The sequence below is a fragment of the Ixodes scapularis genome, unplaced genomic scaffold (assembly GCF_016920785.2).
Source record: "Ixodes scapularis isolate PalLabHiFi unplaced genomic scaffold, ASM1692078v2 PGA_scaffold10__122_contigs__length_95168666, whole genome shotgun sequence".
In the NCBI taxonomy this organism is placed as follows: domain Eukaryota; kingdom Metazoa; phylum Arthropoda; class Arachnida; order Ixodida; family Ixodidae; genus Ixodes; species Ixodes scapularis.
Genome location: NW_024609836.1, coordinates 57,750,909 through 57,775,319, shown reverse-complemented (window position 1 = coordinate 57,775,319; position 24,411 = coordinate 57,750,909). Strand labels below are relative to the sequence as shown.

At 45.5% G+C, this 24,411-nt stretch overlaps 1 protein-coding gene across 1 annotated transcript in view; it reads right to left on the bottom strand.

The window, feature by feature from the left end:
* Positions 1-14,977: 14,977 nt before the first annotated feature.
* LOC8040513 (homeobox protein Nkx-2.2) overlaps positions 14,978-24,411 on the bottom strand; it is an 83,807-nt gene continuing 74,373 nt past the window's right edge. Inside the window, exons 4-5 of the mRNA XM_002414276.5 lie at positions 20,554-20,803; positions 14,978-18,455 (exon numbers count right to left, since the gene is read on the bottom strand). Of these exons, the coding sequence (XP_002414321.4) occupies positions 18,080-18,455; positions 20,554-20,803 (626 nt within the window). The 3' untranslated portion in view covers positions 14,978-18,079. The remainder of the gene's footprint in view (positions 18,456-20,553; positions 20,804-24,411) is intronic.

Sequence of the window (24,411 nt, the reverse complement as noted above, 5' to 3'; positions counted from 1 at the left end):
CCGTTTATGATTAGTTCAGCTATGGTAGAACACCTACAGACACATGACGAACACCACGACGGTATGCTTTCGACGATGTCTGATTGGTTCCCTCAGCTCCTAATGTCGGCTGCCTTTGATGAAACAAAGTACAATTTCCTAGATAGGTCACTTGAGCTTGGACACTATTCTATACTCAGTTGCACTTTAAAATCCAACCGCTGCCGATCCTAGGGTCCAACAGAGCAAATTAAGTAGCTCGAAGATTGTATTGTCACGGCGTTTTTGCTATCACCAGCAAAACCAATCACACACACCAAAAAAAAAAAAACAAGTCAGGATCGTGGGTCATTCACTGTGCGTGATTAGTTTAGTCGGTGAAGTCAAGGGTTCTGTGTATTCGGTACATACCCATGAACACCGCAAATTGACCCCCGAATCTGTTTTCTCTGAATCAATGAAAACCCAGAAACGTAGAATTTAAACTGACCTTAAAAAAAGAAAAAAAAAAAACCAACAACAAAAACATTTACTACACGTTCTTTTTTTCTTCACCTGGAAAACAGTGGCACTGAAGTGTCCTTGTGGTTGTTCCTGTCTACCGAAACCCGATCCCTTGCCTTTTTCCCTTCTTTCTCTTATCTTTAGCAGCATTACTGGAGAAAATATTATAGCTCATATATTTATAATATTTTCTGGAGTGATTATGCGGTCGCTTTAAATCGGAAGCCCGATAAACACCCATTTCTCTCCGGTATCAAAATTAGACACCGAAAAACATCGATTAAAAAAGAAAATAAAATCGATAAAGAACCACCCAATTCGTAGAAAAAATAAATACCGAAAACACGGTACTCTAGGGATAACAAATCTGCAAGGGCGTTGAGCGCCGTGAAGATGCAGCTTTGGCGCGGCTTTGATTGACTCCATTGGAGCGTTTCGAAACAGTTTTTAGAAACATTTTTGGAATGTTTCGAAAATGGCAGCGAAGGCATTGATTGTGGCCGCGGTGCACCCCCGGTATTTTACGAAACATAGTTCTACATGCAAGCAGATTCTCGTCTACACTATGCCGAGCGCAAGTTCGTCTGCTTCTTTTGCAAGGGTTCCGGTGACATAAGAACGCCGAGCGCTAATTGGTTCCGAGTGGAAGGATAGTGGGTATAGACCTCAAGCAGACTTGTGCCCGTTTCTCCAAAAAAGTAATTAATTACAATTACAATTACTTGGCCTCAAAAGTAGTGAATTACCGTTACAAATTACTTCCCGTAAAAAGTAACTAATTAATTACTTTGTTACTTTACTCAATTACTTTTGCGATACTTTAAAGAAACACGCGAAATACCTGCAATATCTATTGCGTGTTTGTGGGGAGAATTTCGGGCCCCATCGAAAATAAAACAGATTCAGTACTATGTCTACCGATTATTTTAGGATAATAATTTTACAACGATGGATCTATAAGGATGTAAAGGACTGGAACAGGTGTTCGATATAAACTAGTCTAGCGCTGTCCACCTGGGACAGAACTGAATCCCATGAACATGCGACGAATGCACATGGGTGGCGGAGGCACGCACACCATTCGAGATATGGCAACGGCAAACTTGAGAACACGACTCTCCTGAAGATGTGGTTTTTCTGCGGTTGCTATATATTGCCTAATAGGGGCTGGTTTAGCCACTAAAACCAACTGGCTGTAAGACACCTACAAGCGGTACTTGCGTTTGGGCAGATTTCGGAGTACCGCTTGTTGAAGGTTGTTATCCAGCCTTGACCCACTTGATCTTTTTTCTTTGTCATCAAACTAATCAAAACTGAAACTTCACACGAAATATTTGTCCACAATCTTTCAGCTAAGCTGATTTTTTCGTTTAGAAAATATTAAGAAAGCACAATTTTCAGTGAACAGCAGGCTTCAATGTATCTCACGAATTTACAGCCACCTTGCGCTGCCTTAACTCCTGTGGAGGCACCCCACTGTGTCCAAGTCAGCCACTGTTTATTCTCAGAAAACTCGGGCCTTGTTCCCTTTCCCTAAATTGTCGGAGTAAGTTCCCGTAGGCACAATCCGCTGACGAGAACCCCAACATTCTCGTTTCTAAGAATAAGGGTTCAGCTTCGAAGTTCCAAGCCATTTGGGCTGTGCTCCCCGGCCACCTTATCGCCTGCTGTCTAAAGTTGCTGTTTGAAGTGACAGTAGTGTTGATGCTACATTTTTGTTTTCTGTTCCAATGAGGTTTTGTCATCGCTTCCCTTACGTTTGTGCCTTACGCATCCGCTAGTGCGAAGTCAAGTGACAGAAACCACAAAGCTGGTTGGTCCAGTCAGTATTTAGCTTTCACAGCGCTGTCAAAGATGAACAGGGTCAAGATCTTGTTACAATTTTTTTTCTGTGGGGTGGGTGTGTGTAGGCAGAACATCGACAAGCAAAGGACGTTCTCGTGTGACAAAAAAAAAATGCTGATTGGTTTTTGGGAAACAACACGCAGGGGGTGGGACGGGGAGAGGGGGGGGGGAGGGGGCGAGCGGACATCTGCACCACGGTCACAGTGTCCACGTTCGTACTCTTCACGACTCCCACTCGATGGTTTTATAGGCTATTAGTTCTCTGCTCTTTTGTGCGCTCGAAGCATTCCGTTCGTTTTCCAAGTCGAAGCTTGTTGCCTTCATGTAGACAGTCGAATCCTCCCAGCCTGACTGACCGTACGAAATAGTCCAGAAACGGGCTCTGGCTGGGCTGTCGCGGTTTCCGTGAATTCCTTTCCTTCGCCAGCACTAGATCTCTTCGCGAGTGAACCCCCGTCTTGTGTTACCATGCTAAAAGCGCGAAGGCCGTTGCATCGCCCTTCTTCCTTTCTATTTTTCCCTTTGACGGGGCGGAAGAATTGTAACGAGTAATTTCAGTAACGCGTTACTGAAGAAGTAATAAAATTAGATTACAAATCACATTTTCAAAAAGTAACGGATTAATTGCAAAATTACTAGAAAAGTAATTAACTACAAGTAATTCCGTTACTTGTAACGGGTTACTTCCAAGTCTGACCTCAAGGCGGCTTGCTTTCAGGTCTACCCACTATCCTCCTGTCAGAGTCAATCAAAGCTCGGCGTTCTCTCGGCATTCTGACGTCACCGCCACCTTTGCAAAAGAAACAAGCAGACCAACCTGCGCTCCGCAAAACGTAGAACGATATGTTCAGCGTCCCAGCGAAGGTGTATACCTCACGTGACGTCACTTTCCCCGCTAAATTTAGCGTAAAAGGCACGGACGGACGGACGAAAACAATTTTGGTATTGGGAGGGTAACATTTAAAAGCATTTCAAGCTTAAGGGTAAAAGAAAAAACACACAAAAACACAAGAAACTTTAGGGGGAGCATTTTTACACTATGCCCTTTTGACGCTATCTGAATGGCTGCGGCGCGTTGGCTGGGGTCCGACTTAACTCCTTTATCATTTACTCTTTCCCTCTTCTGTCTATCAGTTCCTTTTAACATTAAAACGTAGTATAGTCAACAGCGCTGAAGACTGCTTTCCGCTTCAAGCCATAATAAACTGTTCGAAAGTTCAGGGCATAAGTACAAGAAGCAGGAAGCTAAATTACATAACGCTGTAACAATAACTTTTTTTAGTAGTCCCCACATAAGCTCTGCTGGACGAAATAGCAAATCAAACAGTTAAAACACGTCTTAATAACAGTTTTGATAATCCTGCATTCCTGCTATTCAGGGAAATACTTCAAGTGCACATTTTCAAACAATAAGCACCACGTGTAGTCACGGTATCGTATAATTGACAACGCAGCACAAATAACCTTTCCTTCTTTTGCGTAAAACTAATAGAAAAAATGCATACAGATAGAAAAGCATTCACGCAATAATACACATTGGCTCAACCGTTTAACACAATCCTGTAAAGCGATAGGCGAACTCTAACCGAATTACACGAAACTACACCAAACAAACGCCCACCTCCTCTCACCCCCTCAGAAAAATAAGAAAGCAACATTTTAAAATCCTCATAGAACGGGGCATGTGCTCCTAACACAGGGGCCACGACCTCACCCAAAGCCCGCGCTAGTGTGATTAGCTTTTGGCACCCTCGTACGCGCCTACCACCCCTGGATCATGAATATGGAATGAAGGGCTCCGACCCTGCGAACTGCGGCTGCGGGACAGGCACATCTGTCTACCAGTGGACACGGGGAGGGAGGGCTGGAACAGAGGTTAGCGGCCACACTAACTTGTCCCCCGGGGGATTAGAGGCAAGGAGGCACGGTTGGGCTCGGATTTCGGATCGTACACGGTGTTGGCTTTGGAGTTTGTGGCTGGCGGCTGGGTGGATAGAACGGTTCGAATCTAAGTTCGGAATCGTTTGTTATAGAACAGTTGTAGAAAGAAGGAAAAAAATGAAATGTTTAGGCTCACGCCAAACGCATTTGAACGAAGAACATGCCTCCGTCGAGTTTGGCGACTAAATACAAGTCCGATAGAAGTGTTGCCTCCTAAATGTAACGGGACAAATGCATGATGCGACCGTGACGTTACCCTTATTTGTGACCTTATATTTGTCGGGGACGTTATTATCGTTTTAGAATCACATGCACTAAAATATTTTAATTATAAGAAAATAATGAAGGCCAAATTTAAGAAACAGTTTTACGACAAAAAAGGTTGCAGTCGATTTAAGAACAGATCCGCATTCACGAGGAGAAATTATCGTAAGTTTTGTGTAGGTTTCGATGGAATCAGAGGACAGCTCCAGAAGTGTATCATGCACGTTTTATGATCAAATCCACATGATCGACAACATCGCTCGCTTTCATTGTCGCAACGACCAACGAGCATTGATCTCTCTACGCGCTCCGCGCGCGTCCCAACTTCAAGCAGCAAAAGAAAATGAAAATTCACAGGGTTTCCTATGTTATTTTTAAGACGAATTTGAGGAGGAAGCCCAAGTGTCGAGTCATGAAAGACAGGCACATGACTTACTTAAGTCATTTGATTCCTCTTAATTCGCTTTGTCATTCTTCTTAATTTTATTGTCTCTAATTCGCCTGACTGGTAACGTAAACGTGATAGCGAACCTCCGAGGACAGCGCGCTCTCCCACAAGGCACTTTTGGCGCCGTTTCATTGGTACACGTACCTTTGGTTTTGGTACCTTTCGTGTCGTCGACGTGTTTCCTGAAGGTCGACTGAACGATGAGACATATTAGGCTTTCGCCTTAATAAGTAATCAAAACTGAAATCCGTGGAGATAAACGCTGGAAGCACGGGTACCCTGCAAAGAGCTACAGCGAAACTACAGCGGCCAAAGTCTACCCATCAAGTGACCGCCAAGGCATAGCTATAGGAGCGCTAGGCCTGGCAAGGCGCACCGACGGAACGTTGCTCCGACGTCCCTGGCCAGGACCGTTTGCTCACTACCGGCTGGCTTGCTGAATAGAATATGTATGCGCGACCTTTGTGAACCCATCCCGTATAAATAGCTTGAACACTGACCGGCATTTTCGGGGAAGAGGGCCAGTCTCTTCACCTCATCGTGCACTTGTATACAGAGACAGCGGTGGCGAACACTCCCGTCGAAAAGAAACAATATCCTTCAATTCCATCTATTTTTATCATTTTCTTTTTGTGTTATAGAGTTCTAATAAATTCCGTATGGATTGATTTCACAACATGTGTACGTTCGCTTTTTTGTATGCCCCATGTATTTCGATATGACGGTACGCCAACACATGTCGAGCTAGAGCAGTTTTTGCGAGCAGCGCAATGCCGGTCCAAACTTGCTTTTTTAGGGGCGACACTTTGGCATAGAGTTGCGATTGTCTGGTGGTCCAGTGATTCATATAATCAGTTCTAAAAGTTCGTCCCCAAAGCGGTTACCAAGAAGCAGTTCAACAGCACGGTCCCGCTCCCAATATGAACAGGTATTTGCCTGGCTCTTACTGACATTATTAAAGTACAAACGTATCTTCGTGGACGTCCGCTCCCTCCTGCATCCCCAAGGCCACTAAACTCGCTGCGACGATTTGTTTCCATGTGCGCCGCTTTCCAGAGCCGTGCGAGTGGTGTCCTGTTAGCAACGATGTTAGTTGTGTTGCCTTCGTAGTGACCAAGGCAATTATCCTGTCCTTAGCGGAGCTGGACATTCGGACCTATTTAAATCGACATTTCGTAGCGCCGACGCTAGAGAATTTTAGTAGATCGCTGCGATAACCTCCGATACTCTCCAATAACAACACATGATAACGATACGATGCATGCTCAAAGGCGGCGGCGGAGTGTCGGTTGTCGTTATCGAAGTCATCGAAAGGATCTACTAAAACTCTGTATAACACCCCATGGACACAATCTCCAAATAAGCATTGCCAGAAAGGCCACCTACGTTTGTTGTGATACAAAATCCCCTTGCTTCTATCATGCCGAGGTCTCAGATTGAGTGTTCGTCTTGTCGAAGACGCTGTCGCTGTAGCAAGCGCCCACTCTCGCGCTAATCGGGAGCTTGCGGGGCACCGGAAGCTGTTGTTTTTCTGTGCGAGAACGTCGCTTACTTCTTATCACTTAAAAAGAAACGTTCGTGAATACCAATTTCTTGACTTCTTACGATGGGCGCAACTTGAGAACTTCTGAGCTAAGTTGTTGTAGCCCAAGAAGTTCTTCATGAATCTGGCCCCAGATTATATAGAAAAGATGCAGCGGTTACGCGACATTGCAAACTTCTGTAAATGGCGAAACATTGCTATTCAGATAAAACGACTGATCTCGTAGATGCTAGGTCGACCGAAGGATGCAAATACGTACCAGTTACGACAACAATACATTTTCTTTTCTCAAGTTCGTTTTTTTTTTATTCTAAACATATTTCCTTTTTCTTTTTTTGTTGAGATAGATTCTTGATTTTAATTTTTGCAGCCACCCAGAAGCTTTTTCTTCAATTACAACTGCAACGCTTGTTTCCCTTTGGTTGGAGACAAAACGTGAAAGTATGTGAATAACCCCGAGGCGGGGCATTAAATAATTACACAACCGCTTCGTTTTTTTTGTTTTTTTCATTTATTTCTGGGTTTTTTATCGGTAAGGGCGCAGACTGTTCTACTGGGGGTAGGCTTTTATTGTGTTCATGCCCTTTTTGGTGGTCACTCGACGATCTTACTAATAAACAAATAATTCGTAAAGAAAAAAAATATATATATACGTAGATTGGAAGTGCTTTAGGGCTGCCCTACAGATGGCGCCAGTGTCTCAACTTGTTCTCTTGTCGTATGTTGTCCCAAGCACTCACAAGTCATGCTCACACATAAATATCTCAACCCATTTTTTTTTTAACAAGTCACGCTGTTCATATTGCCACGTGCATGGTCGAGAAGGAATGCTTCTTGCGACATCTAGAAGAGTCCTGTTTCCTCCTAACCCAGAGTGTAATTAGTGAGGAGGCCAACATGGGACCTTGCCGAGTCAGTCTGCAGAGTGCTCGACGCTCGAACATGCTAAGGCGAATGTTGAAACGCCTAATCTAGCAGATAAAAAAAGCATTGGCTGCAGAAACTACTATTGTTGGTTTTCTATGAAATGCGTCAGCATTCGTCATGTTTACATCCCTTTGTTACAAGGCCATGGACAACGTCAAGGACGGCGTCCAGGACAACGCCGAGGACGACGTTAAGAACGACGTCTAGGGCGACCTCAAGGACTACCTCTTGGGAAACTTCTAGAGCCTACAGCCCTAGAGGTTGATGTGGAATCACCTGACGTAAATGTTTTCGCTATATTTAGCGGGAAAAAGGACTTAGTTTGTAGGTCCCGTGACGACAGGTCACGGGACATTAAATTTTCCGCTAGATATAGCGAGGAAACTAAATTGAAGTATCGGTCGTGCGATGCCGATTTTACGCTAAATTTGGCAGGGAAACTAAATTGGTGTGTAGGTCCCGTGACGTCTGGTCACATGACATTTCCCGCCAAATTTAGCGGGGAACCTGAATTGGTGCATAGGTCATGTTACGTCAACCTATCCGCTAAATTTACAGGGGCAACTGCGCATCTTAAGGCCAGAAAGATCCACGAAATCGGGGGGGGGGGTGGGGGGTAGCTAAAGAATGCTCTCACACTAGAAGCCCAGAGTGTCCTTGCCGACTTACTTTCGCATTCTCTCGGTAGCGAGTTGCCACGCCGACACCGCAACGCTCGCTGTTGCCGCTTTCGACACTCGCTGCTGCTTTCCGGACGCTCGTTAATTCTTCCCTTTGTTTCTGACACAAGTTTGACGATTCGAACTTCATTTTCAGTTTCACGCTTGTTGATCCGTTTCTATCCGCGACAATATATGCGTGCTCGCAGACGCGTCTCTCACAATGTTTAACCTGTCTGACAAAACCTGTTGCCTTATACATGTGCGAGGCTTGACCGCAGACAATACTGTCATACATGTCCGCACCACTGTTGCGGAAGGGGCCAAGTGCCCCCATTTCATTCCAATTCCATTCCGGCAAATTAGTGTCCTGAAGTTCCATTCCTTCCAACTCCTAAGGATGGTGACACTGGGCTCCTTCTTACTCTTGGAATGGCTGAAGTCTACCATTCCATTCCTCTAATTCCTATAGATAAAGAAATGGCTATTGAGAGCAACATTGTGCTACTGGAATAAGCAGCATAAAGCTGCTGACATTACCGAACCCGGAGACGACTGGAAAATATGTAAAAACCTACTCAAAACACTGATTCTACTTAGACAAGCTGTAGCCACACAGAGCGCTTCGTGGCACTAGCTGTCACTGCAGTTGTTAGGGAATAATTAAAATATGGCCACCAACCAATTCCTATACATAGGAGCCCTACGTTTCGAACCGACTTGGTTCTTCGTCAGCGGCAACTCTGGCTGTTGAGCAACGTTTTTCGGTTTTCTTTTTCTACTCTCAGGTATGTGGCGCATTTCTCCATCTTCTTCTTTCACGAATATGGCGAAGCCCGTTCACACACACTGTTGGTAAAGCACCAAGGCACCTATTTATGTTGCCTGGCGTCGCTTATGTCGCTGAGCGCTGCGAAGTCCAAGACCACCGGATTGATTTCTACAATAGCAGCATTATCGACGCAGAGACTAACAACCGACATAGGCTTTTCATTGAGTCCTGGCATATTCAAACGACGCCAGGCAACATAAATGGATGCCTTGGTGCTTTACCAACAGTTCACGTGAACGGACTTTGCTATATTCGTGAAAGAAGATCGAGAAATGCGCCACATCCCCGAGGGAACGAAAAGGAGACCGAAAAACGTTGCTCCTCAACAGCCACAGTCGCCCCTGACGAAGAACCAAGTCGTTCGAAACGTAGGGCTCCTACATGTTTAGAAATTGGTTGGTTGCCATATTTTAATTATTGCATTTCCCAACCAGAGAGATTTCTCTCGAATGTTTAGGTTCAAGATATAAGGGAGTTTAGGTAGATCGTTTTCGCTGTCCCGAAACGCTCTCCGCGACGCGCTACGATGCCCGGAACTCTACAGTCAACACCGTCGGCGCGCAGGCTCGGTAGCGGCTTCATCGTTGCGGAGGGCTTAGCGGAGGGGGAAACGCGTTCTACGAAAACTCTCGATTAATAGAGCGATCAAGCGTAAAAGGCTCGGAATAAAAGTCAAACATTACAACAGCCAATTTTCTTCGCAAGCGAAGCGATACATGGTAAGCGTGTTGTTCGTATGATAAGGCCTTCAAGATGTCTAGAACGTGCGTCGAGTAAGAAGCCATCTTGCTCTCTGCTTTGAATACTTGCACAACAGCACCGCTAGTGCGCTGTCGGATGGGACGCCGCGTATATATATACCTGCCGCGAATCTCCCCGCACTGCGGCGAGAACACAAAACAGCTGACAAAGTGCAATCGCTGTCAGTACAAGGAACTGCAGCTCCATATTATGTAACCTGTCTTAAAACAAACCTTTACGTTTAGTGTACGATTCTCGCGTTTCTTTACCGTACTCAATCAATTTCTTTAGTTTTGTTTTACACGAATGCTAGAAGATCGGCTGGATTAAAAGCTAAAGTGTAATCGCGCATGATTACAGCCACCACTTTGTCGCGTCTCGCGGCGCCAGGAACGACACCTTGTCAGCCTACAACGTTGCAGTTTTTGTTGCATCCCTGGGAGCCCGACATTTTCATCGTCAAATGAGCATAGGCCAGTGAGAATCAAGCCGTCAGTCACCTGCAGTGCAATGATGCTGTTTCAAGAGCAACTTTACCATGCGATATCAAATTACGCCATCATCCTGGATGCGCTAGATGAAACTCGACACAGTTCGCTTAGGAGCCGCGAGCCCATTCCATTACCACTCCATTCCGGGCAAAAGATATTTACTTCCATTCCCATTCCACTCTTACCACCACTGCCGCAATTCCATTCTAATTCAACTCCTGGGTCGCGGAAGTGCGGAATGATTTCGAAATCATTCCAACTCCGGAGTGCAACTCCGCAACACTGGTCCGCAAGAACATCGTGTCTTTCGCATGACGTACGAGCAGTTTGACTGCGACTCTAGCCTTTTCGCTCGAAGCTCCTAGCCTCATCCACAGAACCAGACGTGTATACGTTACTGAAGGAAAGTAACTCGTTACACACTCAAAAAGGAACTACTACCTATGTCAATCGTTGTTGCAATTCGAAGGGAATGCGTTTCCAGCTTTAAAGCAAGGAGCTATTCCCTCATCGCCCTTAATGTGTCGTTTTTATGAAGAAGCAGTTTCCGATATTTGTCGCCTTTAATAATTCTTTGCGTCTAACGCGTTCATGCCAAAATAACTGTCTTTATACTGGCGTACCTTGAGCACATCTTTTTATGGTCTATCTTCTGTAGACGTCTTGAAGAAGCTCCTGACATTTTCATTGTAATCTTTCGAAACAAAGGCGGGCAGGGTTTTTTTATCATCTTGTGTGCCAACCAGGACTGGTATGTTTGTTGCCGAGCCACTTAAAAGGAAAAAATCTAGGTGTAAAAAACAGACTGATACAACAACCGGTGCACCGAAATATCGTCGTGAAAATTACTGGCGCGAGCTAGGGCGAGAATTGAGGTGGGTACGTGTGCTGTACATATCACTCTCCAGGAGTAACTAAATAACGCTCGTTACCCCATCAGAAAGTTAAAAAAGCGTTACTCTTTCCTTTCCTTGAGGAGTAACTAAGTCGTTAGTTAGCTACCAAAAAAGTAACTTACAAGCAACGTATTACTTGTAACGCGTTAGGTAGAATTCTGCACATGACAATCTCCTCCGTCCTTTTTTTCCTTTCAGTCCTCAGTCTTGGTATACGCTCCTTAATGCCCCTTTGAAACGCAGACACGCAGGCTTACGCACGCCCTTCCCCAGCTTGAACGCGACGTTCCCCGTTAGTTTCCCGTTGTGGCCTGTAGGTGGAGGAGCGCGTCCGTCGGAACCGGAAGTGGGACCCGAGCAACGAACGTCCGTCCGTCTAGGACGGGCAGAAGGACTGTGTGCTCCACCCTTCCGCTAACGACCCGTGAAATCCCCTCGCCACGGCGGAAGACGACGCACGCCCACCGCGCCAAATTATACCGCCCGGTGATTAAGGAGCGCCAGCCCACCGCAGCCTAATAGAGCCATTTCGGAGAGATGGTGGGAGCAGAATGGACGACACCGTCACTTAAAGGGAGCTCGAACAAAAAGTGAAACTGAAATTTAATATTTCTTGTTTTTACCTTAACGATAGTTAGAAGCGTAGCGTAACTAGCATTTCCAAATACATTTTAAATGTAAAAAAAAAAAATAAGAAAAATATCGGTTGAATATCGCGGGCGTACGCGAACCCCCGAAAGTAGGAGTAAGAATATTTCTAAGAATTTCAAGTTGTGGCCTCAGTGGGCTATGTCACCATCATCGTAAGGCAGCATAAATGTTAGTTGGGGTGAAATTTTTGATCGACCAAACGATTTTGGTGGATCCGATCTGATCAATCAAATCATTTTGGTAGATGAGATCTATATACGAAGTGCTTTTGGTGAATCCGATCGGATCGACTAACTAATTTGGGGCAACTAGGGTGTAATCGTTAGCGTGCAGGAGTGCTAGTTGAGAAATTGGGAAGAGACATGGTGACGGAGTGTTTACCTCCCATGGGTTGCACATTCTCAAGCTCTAGATATTGAGAAAGTTTCCAAACACATTGTGCAACACCGAAAAAAACAAAGATTAGTTTGCGTAAAACGAACGTATTGTGCACAATATAACATGATTATGAAGGTTTCCAGCTGACCATAGAGGAAAACACCAAGGAGCGGAGAAAAAGAGAAACACACTGCTGGTTTTTTCCCTCTACGTTCAGCTGGAAACCTTGAGAATCATATCATACCAACCAGCTCAGCTCCAGGCAGTCACAATAACATGCAGTGATTCAATCGACTAAAGAAAAGAAAACGCCTAAGCTTTGGCTAAAATCAGGGTTATGCAACCATTTGAACTGGCTGGTTGCAAATCTACGAGCAAACCTGTTTTGGCTTGCAAGTAGCTTCAATAAGCCAACACCCTTCGGAGATCCGAAAGCTGAACATATTGTTTGTGGGGCAGTCAGGTAATCGAGCAGCACAAACACTAATGATTTAACGCCTAACACTGCAAAGTACATGATACATTGTTTTCTTTTTTTATAAAAAGATCCCAATTTCAAGATGGCCCTAAAAGACTGGGTTACACCCCTCCGAATCAAGGAAAGTATGTGCTGAAAGTTTAACATTTATTGGTCAATTGTATAGAGCGTTCGTAAGGTTGGAAGCAGATACAACCATATGCATAAACTGCTTGCCATAGGTCGTTAGACCACCATTGGGCTGTTTCTGTTTAGCATTTTCAAATGTAATTCAGGTGTAAGAGAAGCAACCTATGGTAAATAAATGTAGGACGCATTTCCTGGAAAGGAACTGCGTCGTTCGTCTGAGAACTTGCCATAAGTATATTTGTTGTCTGAGTTTGCCCCCTAAAAATTATAGCGACGAATACGTTTAACGCAAAAATGAAAGTTTAAAGAGACGTAGGCTTAGCTAATCAAAGCAATCACAGCACAAAAATAGGTTGATGTCTCTTATACTCGAACTAATGATGCCTAGCAGAAATGTATTGATTTCACAAAAGTTCCAAGTTTACACGTTGCTGCTGTTGTGTTTACACGCATATCGCTACAATACACTTCACACAAATACAGTCGTACTGTCAGTGTCCCATCAGTGTTGGCGATCTCTTGAGGACTTTGGCCGCAAGACACGTCTTCTATGGACGTCTTGAAGAAGCTCCTGACATTTTCATTGTTTGTAATCTTTCGAAACAAAGGCGTGCAGTTTTTTCTTATCATCTTGTGTGCCAACCAGGACTCGTATGTTTGTTGCCGAGCCACTTAAAAGCAAGAAATCCAGGTGTGAAAAACAGACTGCAAAAACAACCGGTGCACCGAAACATTAAAAAAATATGCAAAACAACCTTACATGTAATCGCTCTTTTAATTTGAATAACATCACAAGTACGGCCTACCTTTTTTTTTACAGGAAACATGCCTCATCTGCCAAAAGATGTCGGTAAAGAAGAAAGGGAACTCACGCAACCATTTACTTTCAACCAAAAATGTATATTGCAAACAATATTTTAAACCTTCAAACATTGGCTCCGTCCCTATGCAGTCACCTTAGCACACAGTAAAGCATAAAAATGACTTCGCCAGCTTTGAGCGACAGCTGAAAAGAAGCCGGATGAGGCGGGAGACACTCTAATGTATATTGATTTTATTTTTATATTTTTGCGATCCTTTCTGAAGCACGTCAGTGTTAACGTTCCTGTTCATGTTTCTAGAAAAAAAAAAAAAAAAAAAAACGAAGCCAGCAAAGTGGAGTTTTTTTGTCTTGTTTGATTGTTTTATCTCTCGCTTTCTATGAAGCCGTCGGGTAATGTTTCACTTAACTTGAAAGCCCCTTTTTCTAAGGAAGAAAGATAATGCGACCCACGCACGCCGAGCATGGCAGTTATGACAGGCGCGACTTTAGAAGAAAGCTACAGTGCGCGTTGGACAACGCAAGAAAAGAAAACTCCCAACATGTGTTCTTTTTACATTTTCGTTATGTAACATAAAGGTGTAGTGGTGTGCAATCGAGCTAAACGTCACTTCTACCATGGCCTCCGAGCTTCTTCTTTTTTTTTTATAGACTTGTTTTAAAGTAGTTTCCTTTTCATTCGCACTTTATTTCCATGGCGCGCAGAAATAAGCATTCGTCTCTGTCATTCAGAAACGTGCAAGCAAAATATATCCTTTTCCTTGTACTTATTTTTATAATACAACCGTTGAATACTTTTTTTTAACACGTGCTACCTGAGACGGACAATTTGAAACAGAAGGAAATTATATCGTGTCCGACTTTTCGTTTTAACTAAATCTTTGAAACTGCTGGGAGAACGGCCCAAGTGAGCCAAAGGGAGCATCAGAAAAAGGCATGCCAGAACGCAGCGACGCCATTGTGGGCTTCATTTCGGTGATTTCCTTGATTCTTCTGGAACTGATGTTACCGACAGCTTAAGAAACGTGTGGTATGGTAAGTTCAAAGAACTTTAATATCGCTCACGTTTGGCGCTTCATAATTTGCCGGAAACTGTGTGTACTCCCGTTCAATATTAACCTCCTGACAATTTACATTGACCCTCAGACGACTACACTGATATAGCCAATCCTTAAAAAGAAACATTTTTTTGGCAGTTGTGAACTTAAGCTTGGTAGTAATGTAACACTTTATTATCTCTGTTTATAGAGCTATAAAACAAGAAAGTAAAGTAAAGCGGGAAATAAATTGAGGAAGTTTATTATTTGTATGTAGGGAACGTTTTGAAGTAGAGGGGGTGTTTTGCGTCCTTGTTTATTACTTACAACAATCCACCTTTATCAGACCGAATTTTTTTTTTCTATAGCGATGCGTGAGGTTTCCCACGAACTTTAAGTGCGACACGGGAACAGTTGAAAGGGTGATGCACATTTCCATTTATTATGTACACAACAACAGAAAATAAAGGTGACAATAGGAGCTGTGCAATGTAGCAAGCTTTTTTGTTTTCTCCCAGCAAAACGAATGCCGGCAAAAAGTGGCAGTTTGACACCGTTTTTTATTTACCTTCGTTCAACAAAAATAAAACACGAGACTTGTCAACAACGCGAACAATTTCCAGAAAAAACCGATGCATGAAAGATGATGTGAGAACACCCATGGCGACGTTGAAGACTAGATGAACATGAATCAAAGCTATGAGCACAAGCAAAACTGTACTTAAAAAAAAAAGAAAAGAAACATTGACTATAGGAACCACTGTACAGCCCGGAGCTGAACCACGTGTTCCTTTTGATAATCTCGAAAGCTAGGCTCGGGATGTACATGCAAGGATTCGAAACAAGTTTATGAAAGCTAGCTGCCGTTAATTCTACGAATGCACTGAGAGTCCGCAAGTAGAACCAGAGATACAAGTCAGGCTTTAGTCAAATCATAGCTGAACATAAATGCCGCTCTTTCTTCGTCTATATATGTAACCTGTTCGTTTGTGTGAGACATTTCTATGCCTCTCTCTCCTGCGTACCGTACCATAAATGCATGTTACTGTGTTTTGTTCACCTATATATAAAGAAAGAAACTAGTGAGTTGGGAAAACATGGAAGTTACAGCTGGGATGAAGTTCCACTATTGTCACCGACAGCTTCAGGAACGCATGGCGTGGCTGAGAATACTATCATCGCTTTGCAGCCAATGAGATTGTTGCATTAGCAAATAATAACGACCAATCACGAAGAAAGGAGGGCGAACACACTCAGCCACGACTTGCGTTTCTTAAGATGTCTGTGACCACAGGGTCAATAGTCTCTGCAGCGTCTCAAACACACGCTTCTTCGTATGTACACATAGCGATTGTACACGATGCTTATACGTATATATATATAGATTCATATCTTGATATATTTAGCGCTTTATATCTATATATATATGTCTTTTTGTCTCTAGACGCATCGGCAATCATGTATGTACACCGAAACTGTATACAACGTCGTCATTGAAATGGAGTGACTACAAGGGGCCCAAGGCGGGCCTTATTTTTCTTATTTACACTGGCAGGACAAGAGAGCCTAACGTAATTCAGAAAGTGATTCCTCGTTTGTTTTTGTTGTTTGTTTTTGTAACGAAGAATAACTTTCAGTCGCGTCAGAAGATATTTTAAGTACCGTATTTGTGCGGCCCAATCCACTATTGGCGGGGAAATAGGAAACCCCGAGAGTTACAATGCTCGCCCTTAATGTCGTGTGGTACTCTTTTATAGTCGCTGACAGAATGGAAAAGGCAGGGAGTGTCTTTCCATAGCCTCCTCTCTACTCACAAAGCCTGGCAGTTTGACGACAAAGCCATAGAGTGCCCGGTCGCGGATATGGAGCGCGAGGATCTGGTAGCACAGAGCATCAAAAAGCCATTTCTCGGGGAACCTGGACGTCAGCGCACAGCTTTTGCAGCGGCGAGGACCCGAAACACACGTCTTCGGTCGGGAGAAGTGTGTTTCGGCGCCTCGCCGGAGCGGGGCGCCAGTCACGTTGCTCTCCTCTCATCCGCTGGCTGCAGCTCCATCTGTTCCATTTCGGCGGCCACTTCTCGTGGCGATCTGCCAGGCTTTATCAGTATATAGGAGGCTATGGCTCTATGCTTTCTGCCGTGCTTTGGCTGCGTACGGGCGATCGAGGGGCACGAGACGCCGATGCCTTGCTGAAGGCAGGAAGCTCGCGCTGGAGGCGGGACAACTGAAGTTCCTCCCTACCGTTGTCACCATGTCAGTGACTACATTAGAGGGGAAAAGAATTCGATCGAATAATTCGTTTTAGTTTCTTAACCCGCGTTTCCGCGCACGCCCATAATGCTCGTGAAGCGCTTGTTTGGGCCGGTGAGGCTTAATATAAATTCCATGTCGCGGTCCAACTCAACAGTTCGTACGTGCGTCCACAATGACAATGCAAATGACAGGAAAGCAATGACACAAACCCAGTGTTTTCAATTTGACGCAATACAACTAATTCTACTGAAGGATGCGAGGTAAACGGACACCCAACGACGGCAGACACTCCTGAAGTCGTAAATGCACATTGCCATCAAGGTCAGAAAGCGCCCCTACGCAAGTCAACGTCATGACTAAGGCACTGTTCAACGAACGTGCATAAGCACCGCTAAGGAACAGAAACAGTCTCGTGCGCAAAGCGCGACCGCAGCGTAGTGGACGTCGGCAAGCACGGCATAGCAACAAGTACCATAGTCTCAGTCTCCAACGTGCGTTGATGGCCTTCTTGGTTCACTGTTCATGCCTTCCTGCGTGCGTTGTGCACATGGCCCTGGTGTAACGGTCACTCGGGTAGTTCACGGTTCGATGAGTGAGTTGCAATGATGTTGCTTAGCGCTGTCTTGAGCTGTCTCCAAATAAAATTCTCATGCACCATCGTCCACCATGCGGCCATTTGAGTGGCAGCATTTTAACAAGGTGTCCTTTAGGGGTATTTGGACATTTACACACCACTGATTTGTTGCACTGCCACCTGCATTACTGATCTCCACCACTCCACCAGATAGGGGTCAGCGGATTTTCTAAAGTTAACGATAATTGAAGACGCTCGTTAAGCACGAGGAAATGGCTCATTTGATGACTGTTTGTGCGCTTGTCTCTCGATGCTGAACAATTGCAGAGACGCGGGTATCTCTGAGAATCCCCATGGTTAGCACTGCGGTGCGATGACACTATGACACGAGGGCAGAAAGTTCATGTGGTAACGTTTTTTTTTCAGTCTGCAGGTGACGTCTTGAGCCCTGGTATAGAGCCTGGCATGACGTACAGAACACGTGCGTAGACAGCAAGAACATGAAAACGAGTGCCTCCAGTTGACCTCGCGGGAGCAGATGACCGTTACTCTTTGTCAAAGAGTCACAAGTGTTGTTTCAGCAAACCAGACCAGGGCTGAATCTACAAGCACAGGTTCACTTCCATCGATGCTGACTTGTACGGAATTCGATAGACTCATTTTTTAGGCAGTCTCAAAGCGAGGACGTCAGTTTAAATTCATTCCCCACCATCGATGTTGAGGCTGCATGAGGGGATGTGTATACGTGGGCATGACGTTGCTGCCAAACGACGCCATGCAGGTTGCGACCGCCGACGGACCCAAGTCTCCAGGGAAAGGAACAGGAGGCCCGACCTCCGACTTGAGGCTAGACGTCGGTTGACAGGGCTTGCCGTCTCGAACGAGGACTGGGACAGCGACACGACGCGGCGATGGGAGGGGGTTGCCCCCCGTACCGTCGAGTCCTTTCTCTTGTCTTGCACGTTTCGTCTTGTAGCGATGGTTCTGGAACCAGATTTTCACCTGGGTTGGTGTCAGTCGGATGATGGAAGCGAGGTGCTCGCGCTCTGGGGCCGACAGGTACCTAATAAATAGAGAACAACGACAATCAGAATCAACCCACAAACTCCGTTAACATACTTATCAATCCTATTTTCAAAATAATCGCTGATGAGACTGAATAACAGGTTATGTTTATTTGCGTGTGGTTCACATGTTCCTGCAATTACTCATGAGCGTAGCTACCCTCAGAAGGGAAACAACTTTGTCTCGTTCACTACTTGAATGCATCTCTGTTTTAGTCATAATTGTTTCTTGCAGTTTACAAGTTATCTGCGTGTGCGTTTGCGAAATTTAAGCCTAGATAAAAATATGCCCGTAAAACCTTGAGTTTTGAATATCCTTGAAAGTCCGCATCGAGTAGAATACTATACGTACGAAAGTTCACTTTTTGAGCATCTTTCAGAAACGCATCACCAATTTGTTAAAGCGGTGTAAGAATGTTTGCAAAGACGTTGGGTAAAAGTACTTGGTCTAACCATTTTCTTCAACTTCGGCTCAAAATCTGCAAGAGATATGACGACGCGAACTACCCAGGTCGAGGTTAGATGTTAATATAAGAGCAGGGTGTTTCTAGTTTTTCCCTAATCGGACCTTCTGACAAAATACAGCTTCAGAAAAAGCGCAGGCAGCAACCTTTCTTTACCTAGAGATATATTTGCCACCATAACCGACGCGAATGATAAATAATACATTCCGACATAAAGTGCCCCCTTCAGATTAATTTTTCTTAACTGCAGCCTAAATTTCCTAACATCTGCCGTCAGGGTTCGCTCAATTTAAGCTGAAATATTCACCTGATCTGGTCATAAATCTACTAAACCTAAGGAATTTATCTTGGTTGCGGAGCATGATCGTAAGGTTAACGTTTTCGGGGCATGAGCAGACGGTTCCTTCTTTATACATCAACTACGAGCGTCCTAAAAGGCTGTGACTTGAATTCATGCGCAGCGCTCAGATTGCACACAAAGGAAACCATAAATCATGGATATTCTTCGTGAAATTACGGTTTCTTGAACGCGTCTTTGAATGGTGGCTCTAGCATCATATCTCGCTCATACATCAAAGTGGTCCCGAACTGGAAACAAATGAAGTCCCAAAAGCAGGCCTGTCATGTTGTCGCATGTCACGATCCTGGTGGTTGGTGCTAGAAGTCACGGCAAATGGTACGACTGAACACAAGTGTCGCTGTCGTTACGGTATCCCAACTCCTGTCTGCCGAAGCTTTCGTGAACTGTCAAGCTGGAGAGCCACCTGCAGCAAAACAGGCATCTGCCGTTCCACCTCGGTTGTTTGGACACCGCCAGGATCGCGACCGGCGAGAGCATCACAATTTCGTGATGTCATCAGGGAGAAATAGAGGGACCACTGAATTAATGTCGAGAGTTGGGCTAGTTGGTATTCGTTGATCATAATGTAAAAACAGCGCAAACAAACACGGACGAAAGAGAAGAAACACGCAGACGGTACAAGCGCTGACTCGCTTGTACTGTCTGCGTGTTTCTTCTCTTTCGTCCGTGTTTGTTTGCGCTGATTTTACATTATGATTAGAGGGACCAGTTTTTTGGATAAGGTAAAGGCACCAGTCATGAACACGTCGGAAGCATCATAGTTAAAGGCACGAGTGAACATCGTATAGCTAGTGGGTTCCTAAACTGGGTTCCTAGGAACTCGTGGGCTTTTCAGAGCGCCGCCTTGGGTTCCCCGAGCTCCTAAGTTTTCTGGGCCGTTCCTGCCATCAAGTAAAGTCCATTTTTTACTAGAACACTATTTAAGATCTTAGACACCAAATCACGTATAGCTTTGAACTATATGATCCCTTATATGTGAATTATTGTTTAAAAGGTCGGCAGGCTTTTGCACTGCTTCATGGCATGAATAGAGAGTTTTATAAAACCATTTTTGCGCATCCGATACGGTACTATGCGCCCCCCGGTACGAACTGCGCATGCGCTACCACAGAAGACTCGCACATGCGCACTTCGTGCCGGAGGGCCCATTGAACCATATCGAATATGCACAATGGTTCCCTAAAACTCGACAATGCCGACACCGGTAAGGGTTCTTTGTCTTTTTATTAAGACAGATAGATGTTTTTTTTAAGAAGCCCCGGTATAGTTTACCGTTGCTGTCGGAAGCGGCGCTCCAGCTCGTAGGTCTGCGCCTTGGAGAAGAGGACCCGCCGTTTGCGCTTTTTCTGCGGCTGAGAGCCACCGGGACCTGGACCCCCGGAAGGGTCCCTGCACCCCAACTGCGACCCTGATGGGTCGTCGCCCTTGATATCCGAACCGTCCTCGTCTTCGCTGTTCGAGTCGTCCACGGCCAGGTCCACGGAGGGCTTCGAGGACTCCGAGTCGTTCGGACTTGCAGGTCCTGCGGGACAGAAGGAGAGTGGTCCTGATGACGGATGCAGACAACGTGAACTTAAATGAACCTCGTATACCTCTACAGCGACAAGCGACAAACACTGCTCACTGACACATGTCAGATACACGTCGTCGTTGTGATGTTCCTGACATACGCACTCGTAAATAAAGAAGAAGTGTTGGGGGAGCTCGAGAGATCGAGGCAGGATCTCGGGGCACAACGCTTATGGAATGGCTATGGTTCTGGTCTCAGTCATTGACGTCCTAACATAACAAACTGGCGACGGGGTACTCCGTCTAGGATTGACTTCAAGGAAGCCGTTCAGCGCTACGACAAGGGCCATGTCAACGCTTGGAAGCATCGAACCCTTCGATGAAGCGGAAGGGGACTGGCCAACGTATGCCGAAAGAATCGGCCAATTCTTCATCGCCAACGACGTGAAGGAACCGAGACGAGTGGCGGCATTCCTGAGCATCATCGGCGGAAGGACCTACGCGCTACTCAAGAGCCTCGTAGCGCCGGATGCCCCATCAAGTAAGACCTATTTGGAACTTGTCGAGATACTTCGGGCGCATCTGTCACCGAAGCCAATTGTGATTGCTGAACGCTTCCGCTTTCACAAGAGGGACCAGAAGGACAGCGAAACCATCCTTGAGTATGTCGCATCACTGAAAAAGTTGGCTCAAACCTGCGAATTTGGAACAGCGCTGAGTGAAACTTTGCGAGACCGCTTTGTATGTGGCTTATGCAATGACAGCATACAAAAAAGGCTGCTTTCAGAAGAGGATTTGACTTTCAAGAGAGCGCTTGAAATGGCGGTAGCAATGCAAGCCGCATCCTCCAGTGCGAAAGTTCTACACGGCTCAGCGTCGTCCAGCGCGGAAGTTCTTAAGGTGGAAAGCAAACCTTTAGAAAAAGAAGGTTGTTCACACTGTGGTTACAAGAATCACGAGTCGGTCAATTGCCGCTGGAAGGGCCTGGAATGCAGAAGATGCGGAAAAGTAGGGCACCTGCAAAGAGTTTGTAAAGGATCAGCTCCAAAGTGGCAAGGACAAGCGTCTAAACCCTTCAGTAAGCGCAACGAAAAGAAAACGATGAAGGCTGTAACTGTGGAAGATTCCGACGAAGAGATAGAAATGCACGAGCTAAGAAGCGCGCGAAATGATCCGTTAGAAATAACGCTATCGGTCAGTGGAATTCCTTTGAGAATGGAAATAGACACAGGAGCAGCAGTATCTGTTTTGCCATTACAAGAGTACCAGGCTAAGTTTTCGCACCTCAAAAGGCAACGAAGTAATGTCGTTTTGAAGGCATTTAACGGAGCAAAGATTAAGCCGCTGTGGGAAGTACAAGTGACGGTGATGCATGAAGACAAGGAGTCCAACCTGAAGATGCAAGTGGTCGATTTCAAGGGACCACCTCTTCTTGGACGTGACTGGCTAAGAGTCATGAAGTTGGACTGGGCAAACATCAAAGCGATACACTGTTCCGAAGAAATAGGAAGAAAAGAGATTGAAGGTCTGATGGATGAATATAAGGAAATATTCTCAGATGAGCTGGGATGCGTAAAAGGAGTTGAAGCCAAACTCAAACTGAAACACGGAATGTCTCCACCATTTCAAAAGGCGAGGCCAGTACCACACGCATTAAGGGATGCTGTGGCCAAGGAACTGCTGGCTCTACAAGAAAGAGGCATCTTGACTTCGGTAGAAACAAGTGAGTTTGCTTCTCCAATTGTCCCAGTCGTCAAGAAAAACGGCGAGATCCGGATCTGCGGGGATTACAAGTCCACCGTGAATCCCGTGATCGATGTGGACAGTTATCCTTTGCCCAGAATCGAAGAGCTGTTTGCAACGCTGGCGGGAGGGCAGCTATTCACTAAACTTGACCTAGCCAAAGCGTACTTACAAGTTCAAATGCACGAAGATTCAAAGAAGTACTTAACCTTGAACACGCATTTGGGGCTTTTTCAAGTCAACAGGCTTCCTTTTGGAGTAGCCTCAGCTCCAGCAATATTTCAACGAACGATGGATCAGGTACTACAAGGCCTGACGCACACCACCTGTTACATTGACGATATCCTGGTAACAGGAAGAACAAAAGCGGAGCACCTGAAGAACCTGAAAGAGGTTCTCAAACGCCTTAAAAAGAACGGCATCCGACTTCAAAAGGAGAAGTGCGAGTTTTTCAAAAAAGAGGTGTCCTACCTAGGCCATGTCATCAGCAGCGAGGGACTACGGACACTGGATGACAAGGTGGCTGCTCTACGAGATGCACCCGAGCCAAAGAACGAAGCAGAGTTGCGCTCCTTTTTGGGGTTAGCTAACTACTATGGCAAGTTCATCCCAAACTTGGCAACCATCTTGAGTCCTCTGAACCTCCTGCTGCACAAGGATGTCCAGTGGAGTTGGAACGAAGAATGTAGAAAGGCCTTCAAGACTCTGAAAGAGAAGGTGACGTCAGCACCAGTGCTGATTTACTTTGACCCAACTCTTCCGATTGTGTTGGCATGCGACGCCTCAGCGTACGGCGTAGGAGCGGTGTTGTCCCACATCATGAAAGACGGGACAGAAAGACCCGTATCGTTCGTCTCACGAACACTGTCCACGCATGAGAAGAACTACTCGCAGCTTGAAAAAGAGGCCCTTGCCATTGTTTTTGGTGTAAAAAGGTTCCATCACTACCTGTATGGGTACCCCTTTACACTAATAACCGACCATGCTCCACTTCAAAAGATTTTGGGACCTACGACTGGAGTTCCGACGATGACGGCAGCACGCCTTCAGAGATGGGCTTGCAGACTGGCAGGACATCGATACAACATCGTTTATCGTTCGTCTAAAGAGAACGCCAACGCCGATTGCCTTTCAAGACTCCCGCAAGCTGCGAAGACTTCAGACGAATTCGTCGTAGATGAAACCTACGTGTTCTACTGCGACTATTTCAGCAACTTCCCAGTGAAGAGCACAGATATTGCAAAGGCTACGTCCCGTGATCCCGTCCTAAGCCAAGTCTTGGAGAAGGTGCTCAAGGGCTGGGGAAGTGAAAAAGGCGCAGAAGAAATGATACCATTCTTCACACGTCGGTTGGAACTATCGGTTCATCAAGGCTGCCTAATGTGGGGCCTACGAGTAATTGTTCCCCTAACTTTGCAAGAGAGAGTCCTTAAAGAGCTGCACAGCGATCACTTCGGTATCGTTCGAACAAAGGAAATAGCTAGAAGCTATGTGTGGTGGACCACCATCGACAAAGACATTGAGGACGAAGTGGGAACCTGTAAGCAGTGTCAAATGCAACGAAATAACCCAGCACAGGCACCGTTACACCCGTGGAGTTGGCCAACACAACCGTGGGAAAGAGTCCACATAGACCTGGCTGGGCCATTCATGAACAAGATGTTCTTCGTGCTAGTCGACGCACATTCTAAATGGCCAGAGGTATTCGTGTTGAACTCAACGACGTCCGAAGCCGTGATAAAATGCCTGCACCAGTGCTTCGCACGCTTTGGACTGCCTGTCAGCGTGGTATCAGACAATGGGCCACAGTTCGTGTCTCAAGAGTTCAAGACCTTTGTCAAGACAAACGGTATTGTGCACATTACGTCTGCACCGTAT